Genomic DNA, 23,856 nt, shown 5'->3' on the forward strand with positions numbered 1-23,856 from the left:
CGCGGCCGGACGAATGACGGTTTGGCGGAGAGGGCGGGACTATCCAGGGTGACACGTCGGACGGCGGCGCCAGCGGCAGCGGCGACTCTTCCAGGAGAAGCGAGAGTGACGTTTCCACGGTGCTGTTCCCGTTCAGCGAGAAGAGGCGAAGGACTGACACCACCACCCTCCACTTCTTCTCCAGGGCCAGCATGGAACGGCTGGACCAATAGGCGCTGCTCCTTCAAAGGTTTCCGGAATTGGGCCGGGCCCACCTCCTCCGTTACTTAGCTGCAGCCGCCCCTCCCTCTGTTCAGGACCCCCACGCCGCTAGCGGGATCCCTCCCCGTCTCGTGGGAATGGTCCTTTGCTGCCCTGATCCCCAAGAGTGCTGTGCGGGTTAAAGAGGGCCCTTGGGATCTTCCTGGGCAGGGACCCTGGTTCTCCAGCCCGGAATCCCCACACCTACAAAGTGCGCTTCTTCGGTGCTTGTTGCCCTCCCCCTTTTGTCCCTTTAACTTGATCCCCCTCCGGGTTTTGTCCGGGTCTTGGGGCCCCTCAGCCGGTGCCATGCGCTTCTCTTCGCTTCTGTCGCTCCTGCGTCCTGTGGGGCCCGTGGTGGTCGGGGTGTCTCTAGGTTTCACGCTTAGCCTGCTCAGTGTAACCTGGGTGGAGGAGCCGTGTGGGCCCGGCCATGGCAGCTTCCGTGAAGGGGGCCTGGAGCATCATCAGCATCAAGGAGGGCAGGGCAACGCTGCCCGCAAACCGAATTCAGTCTCTGGGGGTCTAGGCACAGAGCCCGAGCAGAGCTGGGAGCCCCGCGTCCTGCCCTACAAGCCTCTGAACCCAGGGAAGGTGACCAAAAAGACCATCAGGTACCTATGGGGAAGGGGAACGGGAGTGGTTGGGGAAGATGGGTCTAGAACACAAACTGTTTTCCAAAGGGGTTTGGGATGTCTTCTCCGTGTAACCTCTGAGCCACCATTTGTGTTGGGCATCAAGTGCAGGGAGCCTTATGAACAGCCTTTTGTAAATGCTGATGTGGATCAGCAACTGGTTTAGGCCTGTGTGTGTGTTTGTTTAGTTCTTGGCCTACCAGCATCAATATCTAAACAATAGGACTGCTTTCATATGACATTGGAATAGCCCCATGAAGTAAGTAGTTAGGAAATGAAGGTTTGAGGGCCAGTTTAGTGTCCCACTAAAACCAGATTGCTCAGGAGTTTATCTTCTGATTTTAATGCATTGGAAATCACTTTGTAAAATCTTAGGTTTGAAGTGTGACAAACTAAGTTTTTAAAATAAATACATATGCATATGCTTGTGGGTATCCATTGGTTCCATTTGGAAGTAGCTGTCAATAACAAGCTTTGGATAACCAAGCTTCATATGACTTGCAAACCTAGAAGACGCCAAAAAATTATTGCAAACAGTTATCAACCTGGAAATAAAAGCCTAATCTTTTGAGGGTTTTTTGTGTTCATAAAACCAGAATTCCAGTCATAAATGATATAAACATTGTTTACAAACCACAGGTGACTTATTGACTGCACTATCCATTGACAAAGCCAGTATGTCCTTATGCAAATCTTAGTATGATATGAAACTGGAAGTGCTGATTCTTGTCCTGCCCAAAAGAGGGAATCATAGGACTGGAAGGGGCCTTGTAGTCCGACCTCCTAAGGTCTGCCTATATAGAACATAGTTGTATTTGTGGTTCCCGGGTCTTATGTCCCACAGCAGACTGCTTTAGTAGGTAACACAAGTGCATTTAGAAAATAAACAGAATTTTGTTCTTATTTACAGTATTATGCATGGCTTTTTCTTCCAACCAGGACTTTCAGAACAATGTACAATCAAATTTTTAAGAAAATAGGAAAAAACTAAAATAATGAGAAAAACAAAATGTTAAAGATGAACCACAGTTACCAGAATTTATAAATGTCCTGCAAACACACACACACCCCAAATCCCAGTACAACTTGGAAACAGTTTGGTTTATTCTAGAAGAGAGTTTTGCAACTGAAATGCTGCTAGAGAAAAGTTTCCATTTCATAGATCTGCCGACTAGGTCCACTTTGATAATGGGGTATATGCCATTAAGCCTCACTGGGAAAACTTTAAATTGGGCAAAAGCTGATATGAAACGAAACCATAGATTCAATGTGGTTAGAGATGTATAAGTCAAAATCAGCAAACAGTGAAGCAAATCAAGCTGTAGTCAACAGTAGACATAATATATAACCTGCATGACTAATAATCATTGATAATCTTTTCCTCTATCAATTTGGCTGAGGCTTTTTTTAAAGCCATCCAAACTGGTAGTCATCTTACACCCTGGACAAGTGAGTGCCATAGCTTAACTCGCCTCTTAAAGGATTGGTGCGTTTATAATCATTCATAATTTAGCTGCAACTTCCTATACCACTGTGATACAGTTGAAGGAAACTCCTAGTTTTAAAGAGCTTAGAAGGATTTATGCCTTGTTTTTTAAGTGATACCCAGGAAAAGTGGGCTGAGGGTAGCATGATATTTGCAGGGTTCATATGGTTTGGTTTTGGTTTTTGCAGAGTTGTTCTCTGGTAGTGGGGCTTGAGCTTGATGGATCTCTGCACCTGATCTCTCACAGGAAAGCTTTGGGCTGCACTCTCACTGTTCAGGAAGTCCTTCTGTGCAAATAGCTTCCTTTAGAAAGAGGTGGGCTGAGGAGGAGTGCTGATGGCAGCTGCTCCCACAAACTAAGTAGTGTGGCGCTGGCTGATTCTGAGCAGGCTGGAGGAGAGGGCTGAGTCACACAACTGTTTGGGCTCCTTCAAAATATTTTCAGACAGTGGAGTTTGTTGTAAGATTAATGCAAGGGCGGACAGTGGATCAGGATCTGTTGTAGGGTTTCCTGGGGATTTGCAGGGGATCCAGACAAGTTTCTGTTTCCTTGTTTCCTTTAGCAGCAGTGAGGTGCCCCCTAGTCTTAAATTATGCTGCAGAAAAATGCAGAAAGGGAAGAAGTCATCCAAAGTAGTCTCATCCCCCCCCCCTTTTATTGGTAAAAGGGCTGAATCCTTTTAATACTGATATCCAGAACAAATACTGAGGTGAAGGTTATATGTCTCCTCAACCCGATTTACAGTAGTTGGTTGATTTGTGTGATTAGTAAAAAATAAAGCAGATTTAAGCCTGAAGTTTGTCCATCTTTGAAACAATGAATGTAGAAATAATGTGTCAAGGCTTTGCCCATTTTGAAAATCATGCAAAAGAAGTGCTGCAGGCTCTATTTATTAAGACATGCAACTTTATTATATTTTAAATGAGAAAAATAACGCACAGAAGCTAATGATTAAGGTAGAAAAATGAGTAAAAAAAGAGAGAGAACCACATAACCAAAAGTGCAGAGCAAAACAAGAAAGAAAAAAAAATATTTGGAAGTGGCTTCCGACTTTCCTTCACAGCAGATAAAAGTATAATGTCACATTGAGCTCTTTACAACATATTCTTCATTTTTCTATTATCTACTGTTTTTTTTCTAATCATCAAATCCGTACGCGGCTATCTTAAATACTCTGGGGAAAAAAGATGGGTTAAGAATCATTTCAACTCTCAAAAAGAATACTTTGTCCTGAGAAAATGCATTCCCCCCCCCCCCCATGCCACTTCTTTTTATATGTAGAAATGCTCTACTTCCCCCCCCCCCCTTCCCTGCAGCAGGGAGTGTGTCAAATGTTACAGTTGCACAGGCTATAAAGCCTATGACTGCTCAGGCATCTATTTTGTGGCAAGGAGTAGAAAGGGAAGCTAAGCCTACCAACAGAATTCCTCTGATAGATCTCCAGCCATTCCTTGTGACTGGAGAATTTACTGCTTATTGACCAGGAATTCCTTGTCTATTATTGCCTTAAAGAATAAACCAACAAAAACTTCTTTTGTGCGGTGCTGCTCACCTCCATTCACTGTACCTTGACTATGTATAGGCATAACTAACGAGGGCGAAAATGCATTTGAGGCATGTTTTTAGATACATTTCTGGTCTGCAGCTTCTGGCCCAAATTGGAGAAAAACATTACAGAAGCACCTTTTCTGTCCTTACATACTATCCGGTCCTGTTTTATCATGCTGTGCTGCCATTAATAGTTAATTTGCTGTGAGGCAGAAAAGTTGGAATTGTGTTTTTCCAAAGCTTTGGACTCTGCTGAAGATAATGTGAAACGACTGCGCCTCCATTTTTATGTACGTACACACACACACACACACACACACACACACACACACACACACACCGATTTCCAGTCTTTTCCAGTAGCCTACACCATGCTCACATTTCTTAAAAGCACCCTAGCTCTTTGCTCCTGCATTTGTACTTCTGTATATCTGTCAGATGAAGGGCCAGGGTGTCTATGGGATGGGGGGGGGGGGAGGAATCAGAGAATATGTATACAGGTAGTCCTCCGTTTATGACCATAATTGATCCCAACATTTCTGTTGCTAAGCGAGACAGTTAAGTGAATGTTGCCCCATTTTATTACCTTTCTTGCTACATTGTAGTTAAAGTTAGTAACACGGTTGTTAAGTGACTCTGGCTTCCCATTGACTTTACTTGTCAGAAGTTTGCAAACAGTGATCCCATGACCCCAGGACATTGCAATGGTCATAAATATGTCAGTTGCCAAGTGTTTGAATTTTGATCCTGTGACCATGGGAATGTCGTTAAGTGTGAAAAACGGTCGCAAATCACTTTTTTTCAGTGCCGTTGTAACTTCGAACAGTCACTAAATGAATGGTTGAAACTCAAGGACTATCTGTATTTATGCTTACATTAAAGCTTCCCTGGCTGATGATAGTTTATTTGGGCCATTAAGTAATTAAAAATCTATCCAATCTTCTTTGGCAAAAACAGAGCAAACTACAGGAGGACTCTTAGCCTTCTGCCTACAGAGGAGCACAATCTATATAACCTCTTGCTTAATTTCATTTGGTCTTCATCCTAATATAGACATTTGATCTCTGGCATAACTGATTGCTTCTTTGCAGCCTGGAGAAAAAGACAGATTCCTGAAGATAGAATTCTCTCCCTTTCTGGCTTTGCCTTTCCCTTTCTGCTAGCATGGTGCTCCCCCACCAAAAAAAGAATGCATCAGAGCAAATATAGCCACTGTATAAAACCAAATGAAAACTGTTTCCCCAGCCTCGTATTAGTCCAAATTCCAGGACAGGGAATAAGTAGGATGATATCATAAAATTGGATAGATAGTTGGGTGCTCTCCAGATGGTTGGACTCCAGTGATTTACCATCCTACTTGGTTGTTTTAGAGCCAAAAACTAAAAATTGATGGTGTTTGTGTATCCCTGAGATCCTAGTTATCCTAGGATGCAAACAGTTGGTATCTAGATGCACGGTGCTCATTGTCGTCTTGCTGCAATTGCTGCTGGTGTAAAGTAAGTTGTCAGTTGTCTCCAACAGAGTAGCAGAGGAGGTGGTATATGCCTTGTGAATTCAGGAGGGGAAAAGCCAAGCTGATAAGTAGTTGATCACATACTTAAGCTCTCCGCATCCACAGCTGTAGGAGAGTGGGCGTGCAGAAAGACAACTTTTGGTGTGGTGCCATGTTGGCTTGTGGACATCTAATTGAGATAGACAAAAGGCAAAACTAAAATATGCCTTGCTGTCACCAGATAGGGCTATGCAATCATCTTGGATATTTGGTGTTTAAGGTAACATTGTGCATATGGCTGCATTGAGGCATGTATCCTCTATTCATCTCTCCACTGCTTTTTTTTTTTTTTTTGCCTTTCCTGTCATTTGAAGACAGTGTGAATATGGAAGAAAGGGGTGCAATGATTTCTTAATACTCAATAATGACCTGGGCATAATTGAAAGGAAAGAGGTAACGGAGCTGAGAGTTGGGAGAATAATTTTTTTCTTTTCCATAGATGATATATTGAGGCCTCTGATCTGTAGATGGGGTTGTTCTGGCTTGTTCCCAGCACTTAACCTGAGTTTGCTTTGAGGAGGGTGGTGGCCAGCTGGGTCCTGAAACCACCTAATGCAGTATCCCTGCTCATAAGTGGCACTCAGACCAAAGTTTGATAAGTATCTTAAGGATGAAACTAAAGACTCCAACTTCTATGTAGTCCAGACAATCTCCATTAGTTTTTGCCGGGATTCTTCCCTGTTAACATCCAGCCAGAGAACTGGATGATGTTGAGGTCACTCTAGTGGAGATTTCCACATTGTGGCGGGCAACATGTTTTCTCTTGGGTAAGGTGATGGATGATGCAAAAGATCCAGGGCAGTGAACAAAAGATCCAGGGCAGAGAAAGGCAGACACCTCTTAGGATTACAGAAATTGAAACGGAGTAGATAGGTGCATGAACGAGAATACTGCAGATGGAGGAAGCTAGGAGATTTGCTAATCTCCAGTTGCATGTTCTTTTTGTTTCCTTAATTGTTGCTTAGTTTATTACTTCCTTTCGGTAAAGTGTCAGTTCTTCTAATTATAGAAACATCTGCTCTTCCAAGAATGTTACAGAGATGCTGTATATTTAATAGATACCGGTGGTTAATTCTACCAATTGCTGGCTTGGGATCTTCTGAGAATTTATCTTGATCACTATGTGTTCTCTCTTTACCTTTCTAATATATTCTTCCCATTCAGAATTGGCACTTAATTTCTCTATCCTTGGTGTGCACAGCATTCTTTATTCCTTACTTTCTGACACTGATCTGAACTTTTTTTCATTCCTCATCTTGGTTCCTTTTTGCCATCTGTATGAGGATATATAACAAGTTAACATTTAGGACCGTGCCCTCTGCTGCATTCAGTTTCTCTTCTAAGGGCTCCAAATTCAATTTCTGTCTGCTGGGTGAGATCAGCAGTAGGGGTCCAGAAAGGAGAGATTGAATGAGTTGTGTTTCCACAGGAGAGAGTAATGAACAGGAAGTGGAGGTTTTGAATGAGTCTACTGTGAATGAGGTTAGAGATGGGAGTGGCTGGAGAGCAAGGACTTCCTGCTGCATTTGAATTAGAAAACTCTGAAGCTAATTGTAGAGAAAGGCCATCTGTCTTCCAACACTGTAGTATTAATATTGAGCCAGGTAAATGCTTTCACCCATCTTTTGCCTGACTCAGTTCCTGTGTACTGTATTTTCTCTTATTATGAGGATAAGTGAAATTGTTATGGGAAATCAAATCCCCCGGAGCATGGCAAACAAGAGTTTTACTTTGATGAAAGACATAATAGAATTCTTTGACAGCTTGCTCTGCCTTTTGATATTTTCACAACTAAGAAGACAAACCAGCGTGATTTTTAAGTCAAAGAATTTACAGTCAACATTTATCAGAACTAAGAGCTGTCTGCTTTTATAAAACAAGAAACTATATTATAAACAGAATTGGTTGCCAATTTTTTTTTCTTTTGGTGCTTGAGTAAATGAACTCTAAGCAAAAACTGATAAGTTCTTTTAATAGTTAGAGATGTTTAGGCATATAAGAAGCTTCTTTTAATTCTGTAATTAGACTAATAAGATTAGCCCTCTGACCTTATCGAAGGATTGAAGAAAAACTTGGATTTGAAAATATATAACTTTTGATTTATTTTAATATTGGCTTGATTTATATAACATACTGTTTTTATGTACTTATGTATTTATATATATTCTGAATATATAAAACTAATTTAACTTTTCTAATTGTTTCATTTAGTGATCTTTCAAAATGCAGAAGCTTTGTTCTGAGGATTTACTACCATGCATTAAACAAATTTTGAGTTACCAATCATAAATGTATTTGGAAAAAATTGACAAACCCAGTGCCAAAGCCATTTTTCACCAGAGGAAAAAATGACTTGCCATTGCAGACATGAAATTACGATGGAAGCCCAGATTCCTTGGATAATAAATTCTAATTGTAACACCCTCCCCTCTTCTTCCTTTCATGTCCTTCCTGCTGCTCTTGCTACATTCAGCTCATCTGGAGATTATGATTAACTCTTTCCAGGAAACTGATCTTGTAGTTGCAGCCAATGTCTTCTGACCTGGGAAGGAAAGAGTGCTGTACTAAAGCAGATTGGATCAGGATGCCTACTCTGTGGCTTTTGATTCATTTCTTTGGCTGGGATTCTGGCTTGTTGTATATACAGTAGTTACAATGCACCGGAATCACTTGACACAGTAATCATTTACTCTCAACATTTGAGAGGAGACAACTTCTGCCAAACATTGTCCTTCAAGGAAATCCCTGGCTTGTCTTGCCAACAATAATGTCTTTCAGAGAGTGAAGGAAGACAAAATAATCAGCTGTTTCTGTTTGATATTAATCAATAGACTTAGCTGAAATGGAAATAGCAGGTACACTGAAGGGCACTGACTGTGTAAGGTTGGAGTTCCTGATTTTAAGAGAAATAGAAAACTGAGATTAGTCAGACACATATATCTTCAGAGGTGGATTTTAATAAACTTAATAATAATAATAAATAGGATTCTTTGGGAGGAGAAGCTATTAGGAAAAAGACCTCAAGCAGGATGAGAATTCCCAAGGATATGACATTAGAATGCGGTAACCATATGTCCTTCATTATAAAAAAAACAGTCCTTTATTTCAGAAAGTTATCTGTTAGATTTATTTAATTTTATTTATTTTCTTAATTTGTTCTTGAGTTTCCCTTTGTAAAGCAAAGTTATAAACATGAGCCTCTTTTCAGATTTGCTCCCTTTTCAAGTTTGTCCTTTATTTTTCCCAATAAAATATGGCCACTGAAGATTACAAACTATTCCAGTTAAGATAAAAATGGAGAACATAAAAAACCCCAGTGGGACTGTACAAAAAGCTCAGTGAAAATCTAAAAATGAAAAGGAGGACATATCAGAAATAGAATGAAAGCCAGTTCACAGAGGGATGGAGTTAAACTGTGTTAGAAAATGAACACCCAGAGTAAATAATGGTAAGAATAACACACAAAAAGATTGGTATAGATCGATAACATTCAAAAGAAAAGTAAAGACTTTGCGAAGAAGGCAAAATGGTACAGATACTTCAGAAATCGTAGAAGGACCCATCTCAGAAACAGTGTTCCATTTTGAAAATGTGAAAAGCAGGGTGAAGAGGCAAGGCAAAGTTTCACATTGGCAGAAAATTGAAGCGGTACTGCTTGATTTCAAATGACTTTAAACCTTCCGGACTTGGTAAAACCTCTTCCAAAGGTACTAAAGGAGGAATGGCCAAACCCTTTTATAATGTCCCTGAGAAAACCTTGAGATTTGGGGAAGTGTCTGATTACTAGAAATATAGACCCTAACTTCAGAAAGGAGAAAAGAAAGGTCTAGCAAAGTATAGATAGTTGGTCTGACATTGATTCTTGGGAAGGTTCTAGAGCAGGGGTAGGCAACCTTGGCTCTTTTACGACTTGTGGACTTCAATTCCCAGAATTCCTGAGCCAGCCGTGCTGAGGGGAAAGGGAGAGGTTTCCAAGCTGAGCCATGCTGGCTCAGGAATTCTGGGAGTTGAAGTCCACGGGTCATAAAAGAGCCAAGGTGGCCTACCCCTGTTCTAGAGCATATTATAAAGAAATTGACCTGTAAAGGTCTTATTATTACTTATCATTATAGAATTTCAGTGTTATCATATACCTCGGTATGGATTGACGAAGAACTAATTTTGCCAGTTTAAATCTCATTTTTGATTGGTAACTTTCTTAACTGCAGGTGGGTATACTGTGGACATAATCCAGAACCAAGAGAGATCTCATTTTCAAGTTATCGGACATAATTGTGCTCTGTTCTGCATTAGTTGGACCTATCTTGAACACCGTGTTTAGTTCTGTGCTGTGCACTTTAAAAGGGAATCAGGCAAAGAAATAGAAATAATCAGGGGACTGGAAGTTAAGACCTATGAAAATAGATTAAAGGTCCTGGGTACGTTTAGCCTCAAGAAAACATCAAATATCTGAATTATGGGAAGATCAGAAGTTGCTCTCTCTTATTCCAGAATGTGGGCCGTGGAATAGTAGATCTAAATTATAGGAATTGAATGTTAAAAATAGGCACCTTATTGTAAGAGCAGTTTACCAATTATCTGGAGCACTAATAGGCTTCTTTTTACTTAATATGTTTGAATACAAGCTAGATAACCATCTTTCTGGGATGCTCTGTTTGGATTACTGCCCTGAGGATGGCTAGATTTGATGGCCTAAATGGCTGCTTCCAACTTTATGATTCTGAACTGTATGGCACTTTACAAAGTCATTTTTTTTGGTTATAGAAACTGAATGTAGATATTACAGTGACGTTGCTGTCATGCTGGATAGGTCATCTTGGATGGAACCTGCTTCCAAAACCTGAAAATGGAATCACATCTCCTTAGTGGAAAGAATTATATGGAAAAGTAAACCTCAAGGAAAATTGAGAGGTTTTTTTAGATAAGAAAACAAGTAAAGAACTTTGAGGGAAATAAAATTGCTCTCTGGTATGTTCTAAGGTTTGCCTAATTTCTTTTCCTTCTTTGGGCTCTCATTGCCAGAATTATAGCTGGATCCAGTGGCCACAATCTGCTTGTTCCAGATTGTGTATGTGATTCACAATTGTTTACATAAATAAATAGGCTACAAGTCTATTTACTCTTGGCTATTTTTATTATTTTCCAAAGAGCAGAGCTAAAGAGTTGACATTCTTTTACCAACTTGATTTGACCCTCCAGGATATTATTAGTCCTGCCCAGACAGTGGGACCCCTAAGGCACTCCAGACTCTAACCTGTTATGGTCATCACCTTGTTCATTGGTTTCCAAAAGAGGCCCCTCTGACAGCATCTCATTTGAAAACTGCATACTTTGCAATACATTAAAATTTTAAATGTTTTTTTTCTTCTTTACCCAGCATATGATAGTTAGCTGGTTGAAAGCATATACTGTACTTAATTGTAGGGAGCAAATCTTTTAACACAGCACAACATTCTGAAACATCGCTAAAAATACAGTGATGTTTAGAATTTTTGCAAGTATAGTACAGTGCTCTTTGAATCAAGTAGGATTTTAGCTTTTGCTAAAATGCCAAAGATTGATTGCATGTAATGTAATGTAATGTAATGTTATGTTATGTTATGTTATGTTATGTTATGTTATGTTATGTTATGTTATGTTTGTATCCTTTAGATCAGTGTTGACTCCTGGCCCTGACTGGACCAGTCCCTATAGTTATTTCTTGGCAGCATTTTTGTAAGTGTTTTGCCACTGCTCTCTTCCTAGGAATGAGGGAGAGAGTGACTAGCCCAAGTCACCCAGTTGACTTTGTGCCTAAGATGGGACAAGAAGTTTCCTGGGTTCTAACCTGGTGTCTTTAACCTGGCTCTCTGCTTACGGAATATAGAGAATTATTACTGATGAGGCAACAATAATGTGCAGTACATGGTATTTTACAGAGTAGGATAGCCAAAAGTAGGAAGCCCTCCTCCCCACCTGGGGGTGGAGCTTCCAAATCAGAAATGTGATGAATGGAAGAGAAAGAAGATAAAATGCATCAGAAGTAAATATAACAGGGTATCTGTGAACCTGTGTGTAGTACTAGTATATGCAATGACGAGTAAGTATGTCTAATAATCATTAATTGTTGGGAAGAAGAAATTACATGGGGGAGCATGGAGCAGGGTATGGCTGATTAGTTGGCGAAGTGAATAGGAGCAAGTCGCAATATCAGTTCACTGTAAATCATATTTACTTATATAAAAGATAATGTGCACATGGTTCCAGTAGATGGAAACTGCTTTTTATGGTTTAGGCATAGGAATTATGATTTTTATATAAATACAGAAGTCTCATTAGTTCCCCCCCCCCCAAATATCATCTCTTGTATCTTCCTTGGTTGGGTGAAGATCAACATGATTTTCCTCAACCATGTGGAGTCTGTATTTTTACAGGCATAATATATGCTACAACTATAGCACAAAACAAGCAGGTTTTACCTTATGCAGATCCTTCTGTACATGAGCAAGCAGGGGTGAAAACAGTGGGTTTTATGGGAAAACTTGAGTTTGAAGTCTCCAAATATCTCCATTGTCAGTGCCTAACTTCCACTAGGTGGTGCCTATTCTTCAAATATCCCGAAGTTGATTAGTAAAATAAGCAAAACATTTTGTCCTTTAAGCATCCCAACCCCCAAATGCTATTCTGACCTTGCTGGTAAGATAGGAACAGGCTATTCAACATTGGATCTCTTCTTATATCATTGGGACAACAAATGTTAGGACTGGGACATTTTGATAATGAAACTGTTTGCACATCTTTAGAGATTGGCCAATTGCTATGAAGCACAGGGCTGAGATGCCCTTCCCTTGACTGGCTGGGTGTGATTGTTGGAGGAGAGGAGACTTAACTGTCTTGTCTTGTTTTCTTTTCATTTTTTCCTGCATTTCCTCCCTACTCCTGAAGGACCCGATATATCAGCACAGAGCTGGGTATGCGGCAGCGTCTCTTTGTGGGTGTGCTGACCTCAAAGAACACATTGAACTCGCTGGCAGTGGCAGTGAATCGAACACTAGGCCACCGGCTGGAGCGCCTGATCTACTTCACGGGCACCCGGGGGCGCAAGGTGCCCCATGGCATGACGGTGGTGACGCATGGAGATGAGAGGCCCATATGGAACATGTACCAGACTGTCAAATACATGATAGACCATTACCTGTCGGACTTTGATTGGGTGTTCCTGGTGCAGGATGATACTTACGTTGAAGCCCATCGGGTGAACCACCTGGCCTCTCACCTCAGCATCGACACTCTGCTCTACATGGGCCGACCAGAGGAGTTCATTGGTGGGGACACTCAGGGGCACTACTGCTACGGTGGCTTCGGTTACCTGCTTTCCCGAGCTTTGCTCCTGCGTTTGCAGCCTCACTTGGAAAGTTGCCGGAACGATATCTTGAGTGCACGCCCCGATGAATGGCTGGGCCGCTGTATCATTGACTACACAGGAGTGGACTGCGTGGCAGAGCAGGAGGTGAGGCTTTCCTTCCCCTGATGTGGCCACGTCTTGTTTCCTCCTTCTGTGGGGATAGCTTTGCTTGCCTGATATCTTCACAGTCACAGTTTTTGAGAAATGGAAAAGAGGGGAAACCCTTTGCTTTTATCACACGAGTAGAATTCTGATATGCGTGATATGCAGTTATCAGACATCTCCTATTCAAGTTGTTATCTTAAAACCTCATTGGGCTTGAAACAGGAGATGCTTTTGGTGAAACGTGTTTCCTGTGGGGATCTTTTCCCTGAGGGAATGCTACTTAACTATTGTTTGTGTAGCTCTAACTGCTATTTTACTGTGGGCAAAACTTTTCTTTCTGGGTAAAAAGGAGGCAATATTCTGGTGCTGTCTCTCATTGTAAGGGGCCCTTGAGACGTAAAGTAATCAGTACACTTGCCCTTGTGTTTCCAGTGAGACTAAATTAAAAAAAGCACTTTTTAAAAAATTGTTCAGTTCCATCCCATTTCTGGACCAAGGAGTCCAGTCCAAGAACAGGATGACTTGAAGAGTGGTGAAATGAGCAAAAAGCAAAGAACAAGAACGATTTGCCCACTGGATGTTTTTATTCAACAATCAGGAGTGACGTGAGAGAATAGTATGTTGTGAAGTATGTTCTTCGTCATACCTGCCCTCCAACTGAAAGCTGAGCATCTTCTTCAGCAGTCTTTTATTTTGTTAGCAAATCAGAGAGAAATGCTGGTTAGCCTCTGGGTATATTTGCTGGAAAGGCTGAATTTCCAGACTGATGTGCTTCTTTCCCTCTTCTCTGCCAGGGCTTACGCTACCATTACTTTGAGCTTGGGAAGAACACAGACCCTGAGAAGGAGAGCGATCCGCAATTCAATGCTGCATTCACTGTTCACCCAGTGCTGGACCCTCTTCAGATGTATCGGCTGCACAGACACTTTGCTCGTGTAGAGCTGGAGCGCACTTATCAAGAGATCCAGCAACTACAGGTAAGGTGGGCAGATTCCGAGATTCTAGGCCTTATGAGCGACTGACCCAAAGTTCCCTTGACTTTTTTTGACACACGCCTGCTTTCATTCTGCTGCCACGTTAATTTTTCAGAAAAAATCAGTCAGGTTGAGCAGTACCCATAAGAGAACATTCTTCTTTAACCTGGTGGACTTCAGCTCCTGGAATTCTTCATCCATTGTGCCATTTTGTGGAATTCTGGGAATCAGAATTCCACACCTCTGAGGAATTGGGAAAAATTATAATCAAAGCCATTCATCTCTCATATCTGTTAAGATAGAGTTAGATAAGCTATCCTTTGGCCAGATCTCAGGTTCACTTTGTTCCTTCTTCTTCTAAGAAGAGGAAAAAAAGAAGAACAGACGATGTTGGGATATGGAAAAAAGATGAGAGAAAATTAGTGCCATCCATTTCTGGCTCTGGTTTTGATTCTGGCTCCGATAATTGTTGGTAATTCTGCCGTTTCCCAGCTACTGAAAATGTATCTTCTCTAATGTGGGCAGTGTCAACTTGCTTTATTTTTTTGAACCCATAGAATGTTGGAAATAAATTATTTAAAGGGACTATCCATCTATCTGTTTGTCCGGTAGCAAAGTATAGGTAGTCCTTGATTAATTCCAACAATCGGGATCTCTTAGTAGCCACAATTCTGGCAATGTGATGGCATAGTGATGGCAATTCTGGCACTCCCCGTTGCCATTGTTAGGCAAATTACCCGCAGGTCATTAAGTGAGGGCATCATGTGGTCTCTCTTTGCAACCTCCTGCTGGCTTCGCCACTGATTTTGCTTGTCAGAACCAACAAGGAAAGTTGCAAATGGTGATCCTGTGATGCGGGAATACTGTAACAGTTGGAATTCTGAGGACCTGTTATGAGTATCCATGTTCAGTGCCATCGTCCATTTGAATGGTCACTGAACAAGTGGTTGTTAAGCCGGAGCCACCTTTAATTCTTCAAAAACTGAACAAAAGAGGACCAAATTTGACATATTAAAGAAACACTGAGTTTGAAAATGATCTGGATCAAGCTAGGGAGAAGGGAAATGCAGAAAAAGTCCTTCCGTGGATCCTTGTGGGAGAGGCAGTTAGGCGCCAGCTCAGAATGTTGCCTTTGGGTCTGGTCTGAACCCGCTTCCTCCGGTCTCTGCATCTAGAGTGAAGCTGCTATGAAAGGGCTGGAAAGAATTCCAGAAGGCACATTTGACAAGCTTGTTCTTTCTAAACAGAGAAATGTTGACATCTATATTTTCTTCTCTTCTTTTTAGCTTTCCTTATCCCGTGCTACATTCTCAAGTCATTAAGCAGTACAGTTAAGAGATTATTTTAGTCTTGAATGGCAGATCGGTAAATTGATCTCTATGACCACCCGAGCTCTGAATTCTGAATGGTTGCTTTTCCCCTACAAATCGGCTATACAGGAGAAAGGGTCAGATTTTGAAGGAAAATATGGGGTTTACTTGCTTGCTTACGGGCTTCATTTTTCTCCTGGCCACTGTTTCTTGCAAAAGCCTTCCTTCTCTGCAAATCCTTTTCTTCTACTCAAATTACATTTGATATGCTAACTAAATAACAGAGGTCTTCTAGTCCAATGGTCCACAACCTTTTTGAATTGGCAGCCCGGCAGTGGGGAGGGGATGGTTCTTGTGAATGGCAGGCATTTGCATTTGCACCCATCACTTACAGAAGAGGAGCTGCACGCACGGTCACCAGCCACTTGCACAGCTGAGTTCCAAATGGGCCATGACCGGGAGTTGGGAGCCCCTATTCTAGTCCAACCCCTGTTCAAGCAGGAAACCTATACCATTTCAGACAAATGGTTATTTAATCTCTTCTTGAAAACTTCTAATCATGGATTGCCCACAACTTCTGAAAGCAAGTCATTCCACTGATTAATTGTTCTAACTGTCAGGAAATTTCTCCTTAGTTCTAGGTTGGTTTCTCTCCTCAATTAATTTCCATCCATTGCTTCTTGTCCTGCCCTCAGGTGCTTTGGCTGCCTCTTCTTTGTGGCAACCCCTGAGATATTGGAACATTGCTATCATGTCACCCCTTGTCCTTCTCTTCATTAAACTTAGACATACCCAATTCCAGCAACTGTTCTTCATATGTTTTAGCCTCCAGTCCCCTAATTGTCTTTGTTCCTCTTTTCTGATTTTTTTCTAGAGTCTCATATTTAGGGGGAAAGTTTTTATTGTTGACTTGCAGGGATAAATGAGTAGGCAGAAGATGGCTTGACTTTCCCCCCCTCTGCCCCCACTATGTAGACACATAGTGAATCAACAACTTTGGTCGCTGATGGACCAACATGCACATTTTCAGTTGATGTTGGCTTCTGAAAGTTTAAATGTATTTGCTGACATTTCATTAAGGGACATGTTAGTTCTTTTAAAAATATGGAAATTAAAACAAAAGTGTCCTAGAATTTTCCCCATAATTATTTGTCCCATTGAATCTTACTGTGCATTCTTATAGCAGTTTCCTTATTACACATTAGGCAAAAGAAGAAGGTAGAGGTTAGCTTGCTTCAGGAAATCTGCCAGATGAGTCCAGACAGGAGTCTGTTGTTGCTACTTTGACTGCTGAGCCCAGCGCTGGCTACTAAAATTAATCTTGACTCATAGTCTGCAATTGTGAATTCTAGAAGCAAAGAAGTTTTTGGCCTGACTTAGGCCTTCATCACTCTGCTATTAGTCTTTTAGTTTATATAAAACCAGCAAAATATGAAGACATGAACAAACGCGTGCAAAATATGGAATCAAGACATTGTCAATTGTAATACATCATATTTCATTTAATAGTATTAAACTAATATTTTTTGCTGTTACAGGTTGTTTTTTTCTATTGCTGTGAATTAATATGGGAGACTGCTGCCTTAAAAATAGAGTAAGAGGAAGAAAGAAAGCATATCCTTTTAGGGAGATTGTTTTCAGTGGGGAATAGAAAGAGAGCCTGCTGCTTGGATGAATGAAGTCTTTGAAAATCCCTTGTGAAGGAAGCAGGGCTGCATTCAGTTTTCACCAAGATAAGGTGTAATCTCTGACCATTGGTTGGTATCTGTGTAGATAAACTATAAGGGCAGATTATTTTACTCTAAATAGTCAAAGGGCCTAAAGACTAAATCATAGGAGAAGCCAGATATATCTAGCCTATGGAAGAGAAGGATTAGAAGGATTAGGGCAGTGGTTCTCAACCTTTTTAATGCCGCGACCCCCCAACCGGTCATAAGTTGAGGACTACTCAACCGGTCATAAGTCGAGGACTACTCAACTAGTGCAGCACCATTTGCAGACTGGGACTTTTGGCGGGCTCAGCAGGGGAGAGACAGCCTGGACAATTCCTATTGGCTTTTGAAAGCCAATAGAATTAGACTCTATTCAAGAGAGTCTACTCTATTGGCTTTCAAAACCCAATAGAATAATAGGGAGTAGCACAGCTAAGGAAAAGGGGGAAAAAATGGCGGACTGCATTGTTTGGCGACCCGCATGAAATGGTCGTTCGACCCCAAATGGGGTCCCGACCCACAGGTTGAGAACCACTGGATTAGGGGGAGATGATAAGTATCTTTTAGTTCTTCTGGAGCTGTGACAAAGAAGAGAGAATGGACTTATTCTTATTCTACAGGGCATAAGAGGGCATAAGTAATGGATAGAAGCTTGTCAAAGAGAGATCCAACTTAGGAGAAATTTTCTGACAGGGAGACCAATTAATCAATGAAATAGCTTGCCTCCTGGGGTTGTGGATGGTCCATCACTTGACATTTTCAAGAATAGAGGGGACAACCATTTCACTGGGATGGTACAAGTCTCCTGCCTTGAGGAGATGGGCGGTCTAGAAGATGTCTGAAGTCCCTTCCAGCCTGTGATTCTATACCTCATTGTGTCTGATCCTAACTAAATGAATCTGCTACATTTAATAATTAGAATATATTAATTGGGCAGTTAACCAAAATCCAAATGCTATGATGTTTTCCCTGAATTCCGAAAAATAGTTTCCAAAGGGGTAATAAATGCCATCGTAAACTCCCTCTGGTAAGTGTTGTGCTAATTTCACTCCTAACTTGGTTGCAGAGTAAGATATAATTTATGGGTCCTTCTCCTTCTGTTTTAGATCTGGCTCTCTTTCAGGTAGGAGGGGAGGCAAGGTTGAAGCATTAAAGGATCTTGAAGTTCTGGTGCTAATGTTGCGTCTAGTCTGTTCAGGGAGTTTTTATGTCTAGACCAACTATTTGACAGAAATGTACACCCAGAGGATTGTATAATAACACAGGCAAACACGTTGTGCAAGCTTTGATGGCAGAGCTGAGCCTCGGGCCAGACTAAATTGGAATTATTTTTGAGGAATCACTAATTTGACACGTGCATGCCATCGTAATAAGCATTCAGTAGCTAATGTGGCCTAAATTAAATGGAATATACCATAAAAACCAGACAGTGGAATTTTAGTGCCATGGAATTGAAGACCTATAAAAGGAGGCTTGCCTTTAAGGCTTGGTGTCTCAAAAATCAAAGCCTCCATATTGTTCGCACTGCAGGAGATGGCTATAGGCTTCTGCAGACTTTGATGGATGTTTCACAATGAAGGTAGACGGTTGGATCGTTTGGGCCTCATGGAGGTTAAATGATTCCTAATCCGTACTCAGTAGTTTCCTGCCCAGTTGATACAAAAATCAAATGTATACATTTGTCTTGAAGATATCAAAATATGACCCTTAACTATTTTGAGCATTGCACCTAGCTGAATGTATCATGTGCCTTTCCCTTGCATACTCAGAGTAGTCTGTGCTATAAAAGCAGAGAAAATAATAGCTCATGGAAGCAGAATTAAGTAAAGCAGTGATTGAGGCACAGAGAATGAGAAGAAAGTGACCTGTTCGCACATTTTGTCACTGGGTATTTAAATAATGCACGTTGATCCAAGAAGCATATATCCATATAGACCAGTGGTTCTCAACCTGTGGGTCGGGACCCCATTTGGGGTCGAATGACCATTTTACGGGGGTCGCCAAACAACGCAGTCTGCCATTTTTTTCCCCTTTTCCTTAGCTATGCTACTCCCTTTTATTCTATTGCCTTTTGAAAGCCAATAGAATAGACTCTCTTGAATAGAGTCTAATTCTATTGGCTTTCAAAAGCCAATAGGAATTGTCCAGGCTGTCTCTCCCCTGCTGAGCCCGCCAAAAATCCCATTCTGCAAGCGGTGCTGCACCAGTTGAGTAGTCCTCGACTTACGACCGGTTGAGTAGTCCTCGACTTACGACCGGTTGGGGGTCACAGCATTAAAAAGATTGAGAACCACTGATATAGACCAACATTGCTGTGATTAAGCTTTAGGGGAATTGTACACATTGGATAAGTTAAGAATGAAATTACAGCTTGCAGAAACGTAATCTGGACCACATTTTCAGTCAAACGGCAAAGAAAAATTGTGCTGCGTAGACATTAGTTTTGAATGCAAACGTCCCAGGCTCAGTCAAGACAATTCCAGAAGGAATAGAAGTTTTAATGGCCATTAACTGTAAACAGGATTGAGTTAGAAAAAGTGATTTGGTTTAAGGCTTCTTTTTAGCCTCCAGGATAGTGTGTGTGTGTGTGTGTGTGTGTGTGTGTGTGTGTGTGTGTGAGAGAGAGAGAGAGAGAGAGAGAGAGAGAGAGAGAGAGAGATTTGCATATTTACTGTATATATGTAATACGTAAATAATATTTGCATATTATTTACTGTATATACCGGTATTGGCTATTGTGAATGAATGATGTAGCCAGTTTCCACCCAAATACACTTAAGCTCTTACTTCTTGGGAAAAAGTATCGGATAAATGTGCTCCCCAGAATTGAACTCTGATTGTGGACATGCTGCCACCAGGTGGCAGAGCAGCATAAGGCTGCAACCCTAGGTGTTTTCTGATCCTTCTTTCCTACTACTGGTATTAAGTAGAGAAATTCAATGGCCAGTATGGGGAGGGAATTGTTGGAAGTGGCTTTCAATCTGGGACATTTGAATTGGAGTCAGTGAGTAGACTTGGGGTAAAACTTCATCTGTCAGCCTTTTCTTCCCCTCCTCTATGTTGCAGCAACAAGTTTGGGGGAGGGGTTAGCACCCAGATCAGTTAAGGCGAGGTCCCTGGGAATCAGCATGGATATATCTGAGTCAAATTCTTAGGGCCCTTTTGGGGTTCAGCCAAGCAAATGTTTCTGAACTTACCTTAATTTTCTTATCTTGTTTTTGTAGCTGGAGATCCAGAATACCAGCAGCCTTTCTGCAGATGGGGAGCTGAGTAGCTCATGGCCTATAGGCATTCCTCCACCTTTCCAGCCAAAGACCCGGTTTGAGGTGCTTCACTGGGATTATTTCACTGAAGAGGCGGCTTTTTCCTGCGTGGATGGGGCCCCCAAGTGTGAGCTCCAGGGGGCAGATGCAGCTGATGTAGCTGACGTGGTTGCTGCAGCAGTGGAAGAGCTGAACCGCCGATACCAGCCAGTGCTACATGTGCGCAAGCAGCAGCTATTGAATGGCTATCGTCGTTTTGATCCTACCCGGGGCATGGAGTACACCTTGGATCTGCAGTTGGAGGTGGTGACCCAGAAGGGGCATAGCCGTTCTTTGGTCAAACGCGTGCATCTCTTGCGCCCTCTCAGTGAGGTAGAGATTATCCCTATGCCCTATGTAACAGAAGCCAGCCGTGTCAATGTCATCTTGCCCCTGACGGCCTCAGAGAAAGACTACGCTGCTCATTTCCTTGATGTCTACGCTGCAGCAGCCTTTGAGAATGCCGAGAATGCTGTGTTGACCTTCCTCTTCATCTATGATCCTTTTGAAGCCCAGAAGGTGGCTCAGAATGATGTTTTTGGGGCCGTGAAAGCACACATCACAGAATATGAGCGGCGCCACCCTCAGGTGAAGATTCCTTGGATTAGCGTAAAGACGGATGTGCCCTCCCAGATTAAAGTGATGGACATCATCTCCAAGAAGCATCCTGTAGATACGCTCTTCTTTGTGGCCGGAGTGAGCACTGAAGTCACCACTGAGTTCCTCAACCGGTGCCGCATGAACACTATCAACAGCTGGCAGGTCTTCTTCCCCATCCATTTTCAGGGCTACAACCCCACAATTGCTTTCCACAACCAGCCTCCCCCACTTTCTGGCTTAGACCTAGTGCGTGATGCTGGCCATTTTGATCGCGAGGTTTTCAGTGAAGCTTGCTTTTACAATGCTGACTATATGGCGGCACGCACCCGGATGACAGTCGATGCCCAGGACAATGAGGATCTCCTGGAGACCATGGACATCTATGACCTTTTTGTCAAATATTCCAATCTGCATGTCTTCCGTGCAGTCGAGCCTGCCCTTCTGCAGCCCTTCAGGCCCCAGATCTGCAATCCCCGGCTGAGCGAGGAACAGTATCACCGTTGTGTGCAGAGCAGCTTGGAGGGCCTGGGCTCCCGGTCCCAACTGGCCATGGTGCTCTTCGAGCAGGAGCAGGGCAACAGTACCTGAGGCCAAGCTCTCCCCTGCCTCTCTCAGCCCATCCGCTTCCCTACCATCACTTCCTGAAATGGCAGAGGAGAGCTAAATATGACTGCTTAAGCTCTGAACCTCGGGGGTCCCGGCTGGCTTTACAGATGGTGGAAGAAAATGGAAATGGGCGATGTCTGGTCCCACCCCAGGGCTGTCTTGCTCTGTTTGGTGAGGAGAAGTTCAATCTCTCTCCCAGGCATGAGGGCCAGCAGGCAGGATGGCTCAGGGCCCCAGTTCCTGCCTGGTGGCTGCCAAGACAGCTAGAAGGGTTTTCAGAAACATCAGCAAAAATGGGGATGTGTTGATGTGGAGGAGGCTGGGTGTCTGGTTTGTGGGACTACTGGGGGATGGAGTGCTAGCCGGCCCCCTCAGGATTTCTCAGTTTGGGGAGCAACTAAATCAATCTCCTGGACTTTGGTTTGCAGCTCCTCATTAAGTGGGTGAGAGGGCTGAGGGATTCCTGTTGTATTTTATTTGTCCTGTCACACTCTTCATGGAAACCATGACTCGGGCTGCTTTAGCCGCTGCTTAGGATCAAAGGGGAAAGGGAACGATCGCAGCTCTTGCAAGGAGAGCTCAACTGCCCCTTAGGTCAGGCTGGCTCTGGCTCTGAGGGGTCAAACCCCATTTCTGCCCTGGCCTGCTGCCATTTTGTTGTCTGCTGTTGTCTGCAGTTTTGTGTAGTTGCTATCTTGCAGCCTGATGCCCTTGCCCAGAACTCAGAAGGGCATGTGTGGGCCAGCCTGGCATTGGATCAGGGAGCTGGCAAGCCCAGAATAGAGGGAAGAGATGGAGCTTGGCTCTCCAGTGGGATTATATTTAACGTGGATTCAGTGATTAAAAAAAAAAAACCTTACATTTTAATAAACTGGAGTGAAAAGCAAGGTGTGTGTTGATAATTTTTCTGTTATGGCTGTGTATATGGCAGAGAGATATTGGGGAGCAGATGGGGACTATTTCTACAATGGAACTTCTGAGAAATCAGTGTGCGCTCCCTAAAACTAGAAAAGAGCAGCTGGATCTTTTAAATGAAAGAGCCCAAAAAGAACAGCTGTGAAATTAGCATCTTAGGTTTTACTATATGTCTAAAAGTATGGAAGAACAGAGAAAGCTAACTGCTGCCTATAAATTGCAGCCACCCTTTGGCTATGCAGCTCCAATTTTATAGAATATTCTCCATGCCTATGATTTCCTGTTGGAGAATAGTTATCGATAGAGTAGTCAATGAGAAAACTAAAAATGGAATTGGAAGCTCAGTTGTAATGGGGCGGTGAGTCCACAAAAAAGCCTGTGGATGGAAAGAAAGGTCATAGCAGGAATATGAAGGGCTGGGTGGAAGATAGATGAAAACACTGGAGCTGAAGGAAGAATACTCAAAGAGGAAAGTAGGGGATTTCCAGGCCCCACCTTCCGACATGCTGCAGTGAAGAACACCCAGGAATCTCAGGAGGCATTCAAAACATCACTGTGTTACCCAACAGGAAAATGTTATGTCAGTTTAGAACGGGTAGGCAGCCCAAAACACTCAAAGAGCCACTTGGACCATGACGAATGAGACTTCATCGAAATGTCGCCAAGACACTTCCAATTTGACGCGGGAGAAAACCCGAATAACGAAAGACCTACATACAAACACCCGTGAAAACCTCAGAAAACATATACATACATACATACATATCTATATATCTATATCTATCTATCTATCTATCTATCTATCTATCTATCTATCTATCTATCTATCTATCTATCTATCTATCTATCTATCTATGTTTTCTGAGCCTATATATATAGGCTTCAAGCTGTTCTCCAACAAGCTCAGGGGTAGGCAACCTCGGCTCTTTTATGACTCATGGACTTCAACTCCCAGAATTCCTGAGTCAGCATAGCTGGGCTAGCTAGCTCTCTCCTGCCCTTCCTGTTTCCTGCTTGCTGCAGAAATGCAGCAAAGGGAGGAGCTCTGCCCAATAAGCTTTTCAGTTCCTCCAAGAACGCCGTGAGTCCGCTCTCTTTTTTACACACAAACATACACAGAGAGAGAGAGAGAGAAGGGAAGGCAGGTGCCTGTCTCTCTCTCTCTGCAAATAGCAGAGGAGGCTGGGAGCCGCAGGGGAAGGCTTAAAGAGCCACGTATGGCTCCGGAGCCGCAGGTTGCCGACCTGTGGTTTAGAACAGTGGTTCTTAACCTTTTTGAATGAATTGCCCCCTTGAGCCAATGAGGAAGTTGTCATCGCCCCCCTCCCCAACATAACCCCTCAATCACAACAGGAAATAATTCAATTTATGCAAACACTTTTTTTGTTTTCTTTAAAATTGTCGTCAGGACATATCGATGCAAATAATTTATTTCCAGTCTTTTTCCCATATCTCCCATATTCTGGCTAATGGCGCGCCACTGTAT

At 42.5% G+C, this 23,856-nt stretch overlaps 1 protein-coding gene across 1 annotated transcript; it reads left to right on the forward strand.

The window, feature by feature from the left end:
• Positions 1 to 23,067, forward strand: CHPF (chondroitin polymerizing factor). The gene is made up of 4 exons (XM_039354407.1): positions 1 to 854; positions 12,387 to 12,951; positions 13,746 to 13,928; positions 20,172 to 23,067. The coding sequence occupies exons 1-4, from the start codon at positions 550 to 552 to the stop codon at positions 21,435 to 21,437; spliced, it is 2,319 nt and encodes a 772-aa protein (XP_039210341.1). The 5' UTR covers positions 1 to 549; the 3' UTR covers positions 21,438 to 23,067.
• The last annotated feature ends 789 nt before the right edge of the window (positions 23,068 to 23,856 follow it).

The sequence above is a fragment of the Crotalus tigris genome, unplaced genomic scaffold (assembly GCF_016545835.1).
Source record: "Crotalus tigris isolate CLP2741 ecotype Arizona unplaced genomic scaffold, ASM1654583v1 scf7180000018550.1270297659:1495590, whole genome shotgun sequence".
Classification (NCBI taxonomy): domain Eukaryota; kingdom Metazoa; phylum Chordata; class Lepidosauria; order Squamata; family Viperidae; genus Crotalus; species Crotalus tigris.

What these genes read in the sequence shown, in the direction of transcription:
- CHPF (XM_039354407.1), top strand. Translation starts at nt 550, where the DNA reads ATGCGCTTCTCTTCGCTTCTGTCGCTCCTGCGTCCTGTGGGGCCCGTG. An exon ending in GTGACCAAAAAGACCATCAG is followed by an intron (nt 855 to 12,386) that starts GTACCTATGGGG and finishes CTACTCCTGAAG; the next exon opens with GACCCGATATATCAGCACAG. An exon ending in AAGAGATCCAGCAACTACAG is followed by an intron (nt 13,929 to 20,171) that starts GTAAGGTGGGCA and finishes TTGTTTTTGTAG; the next exon opens with CTGGAGATCCAGAATACCAG.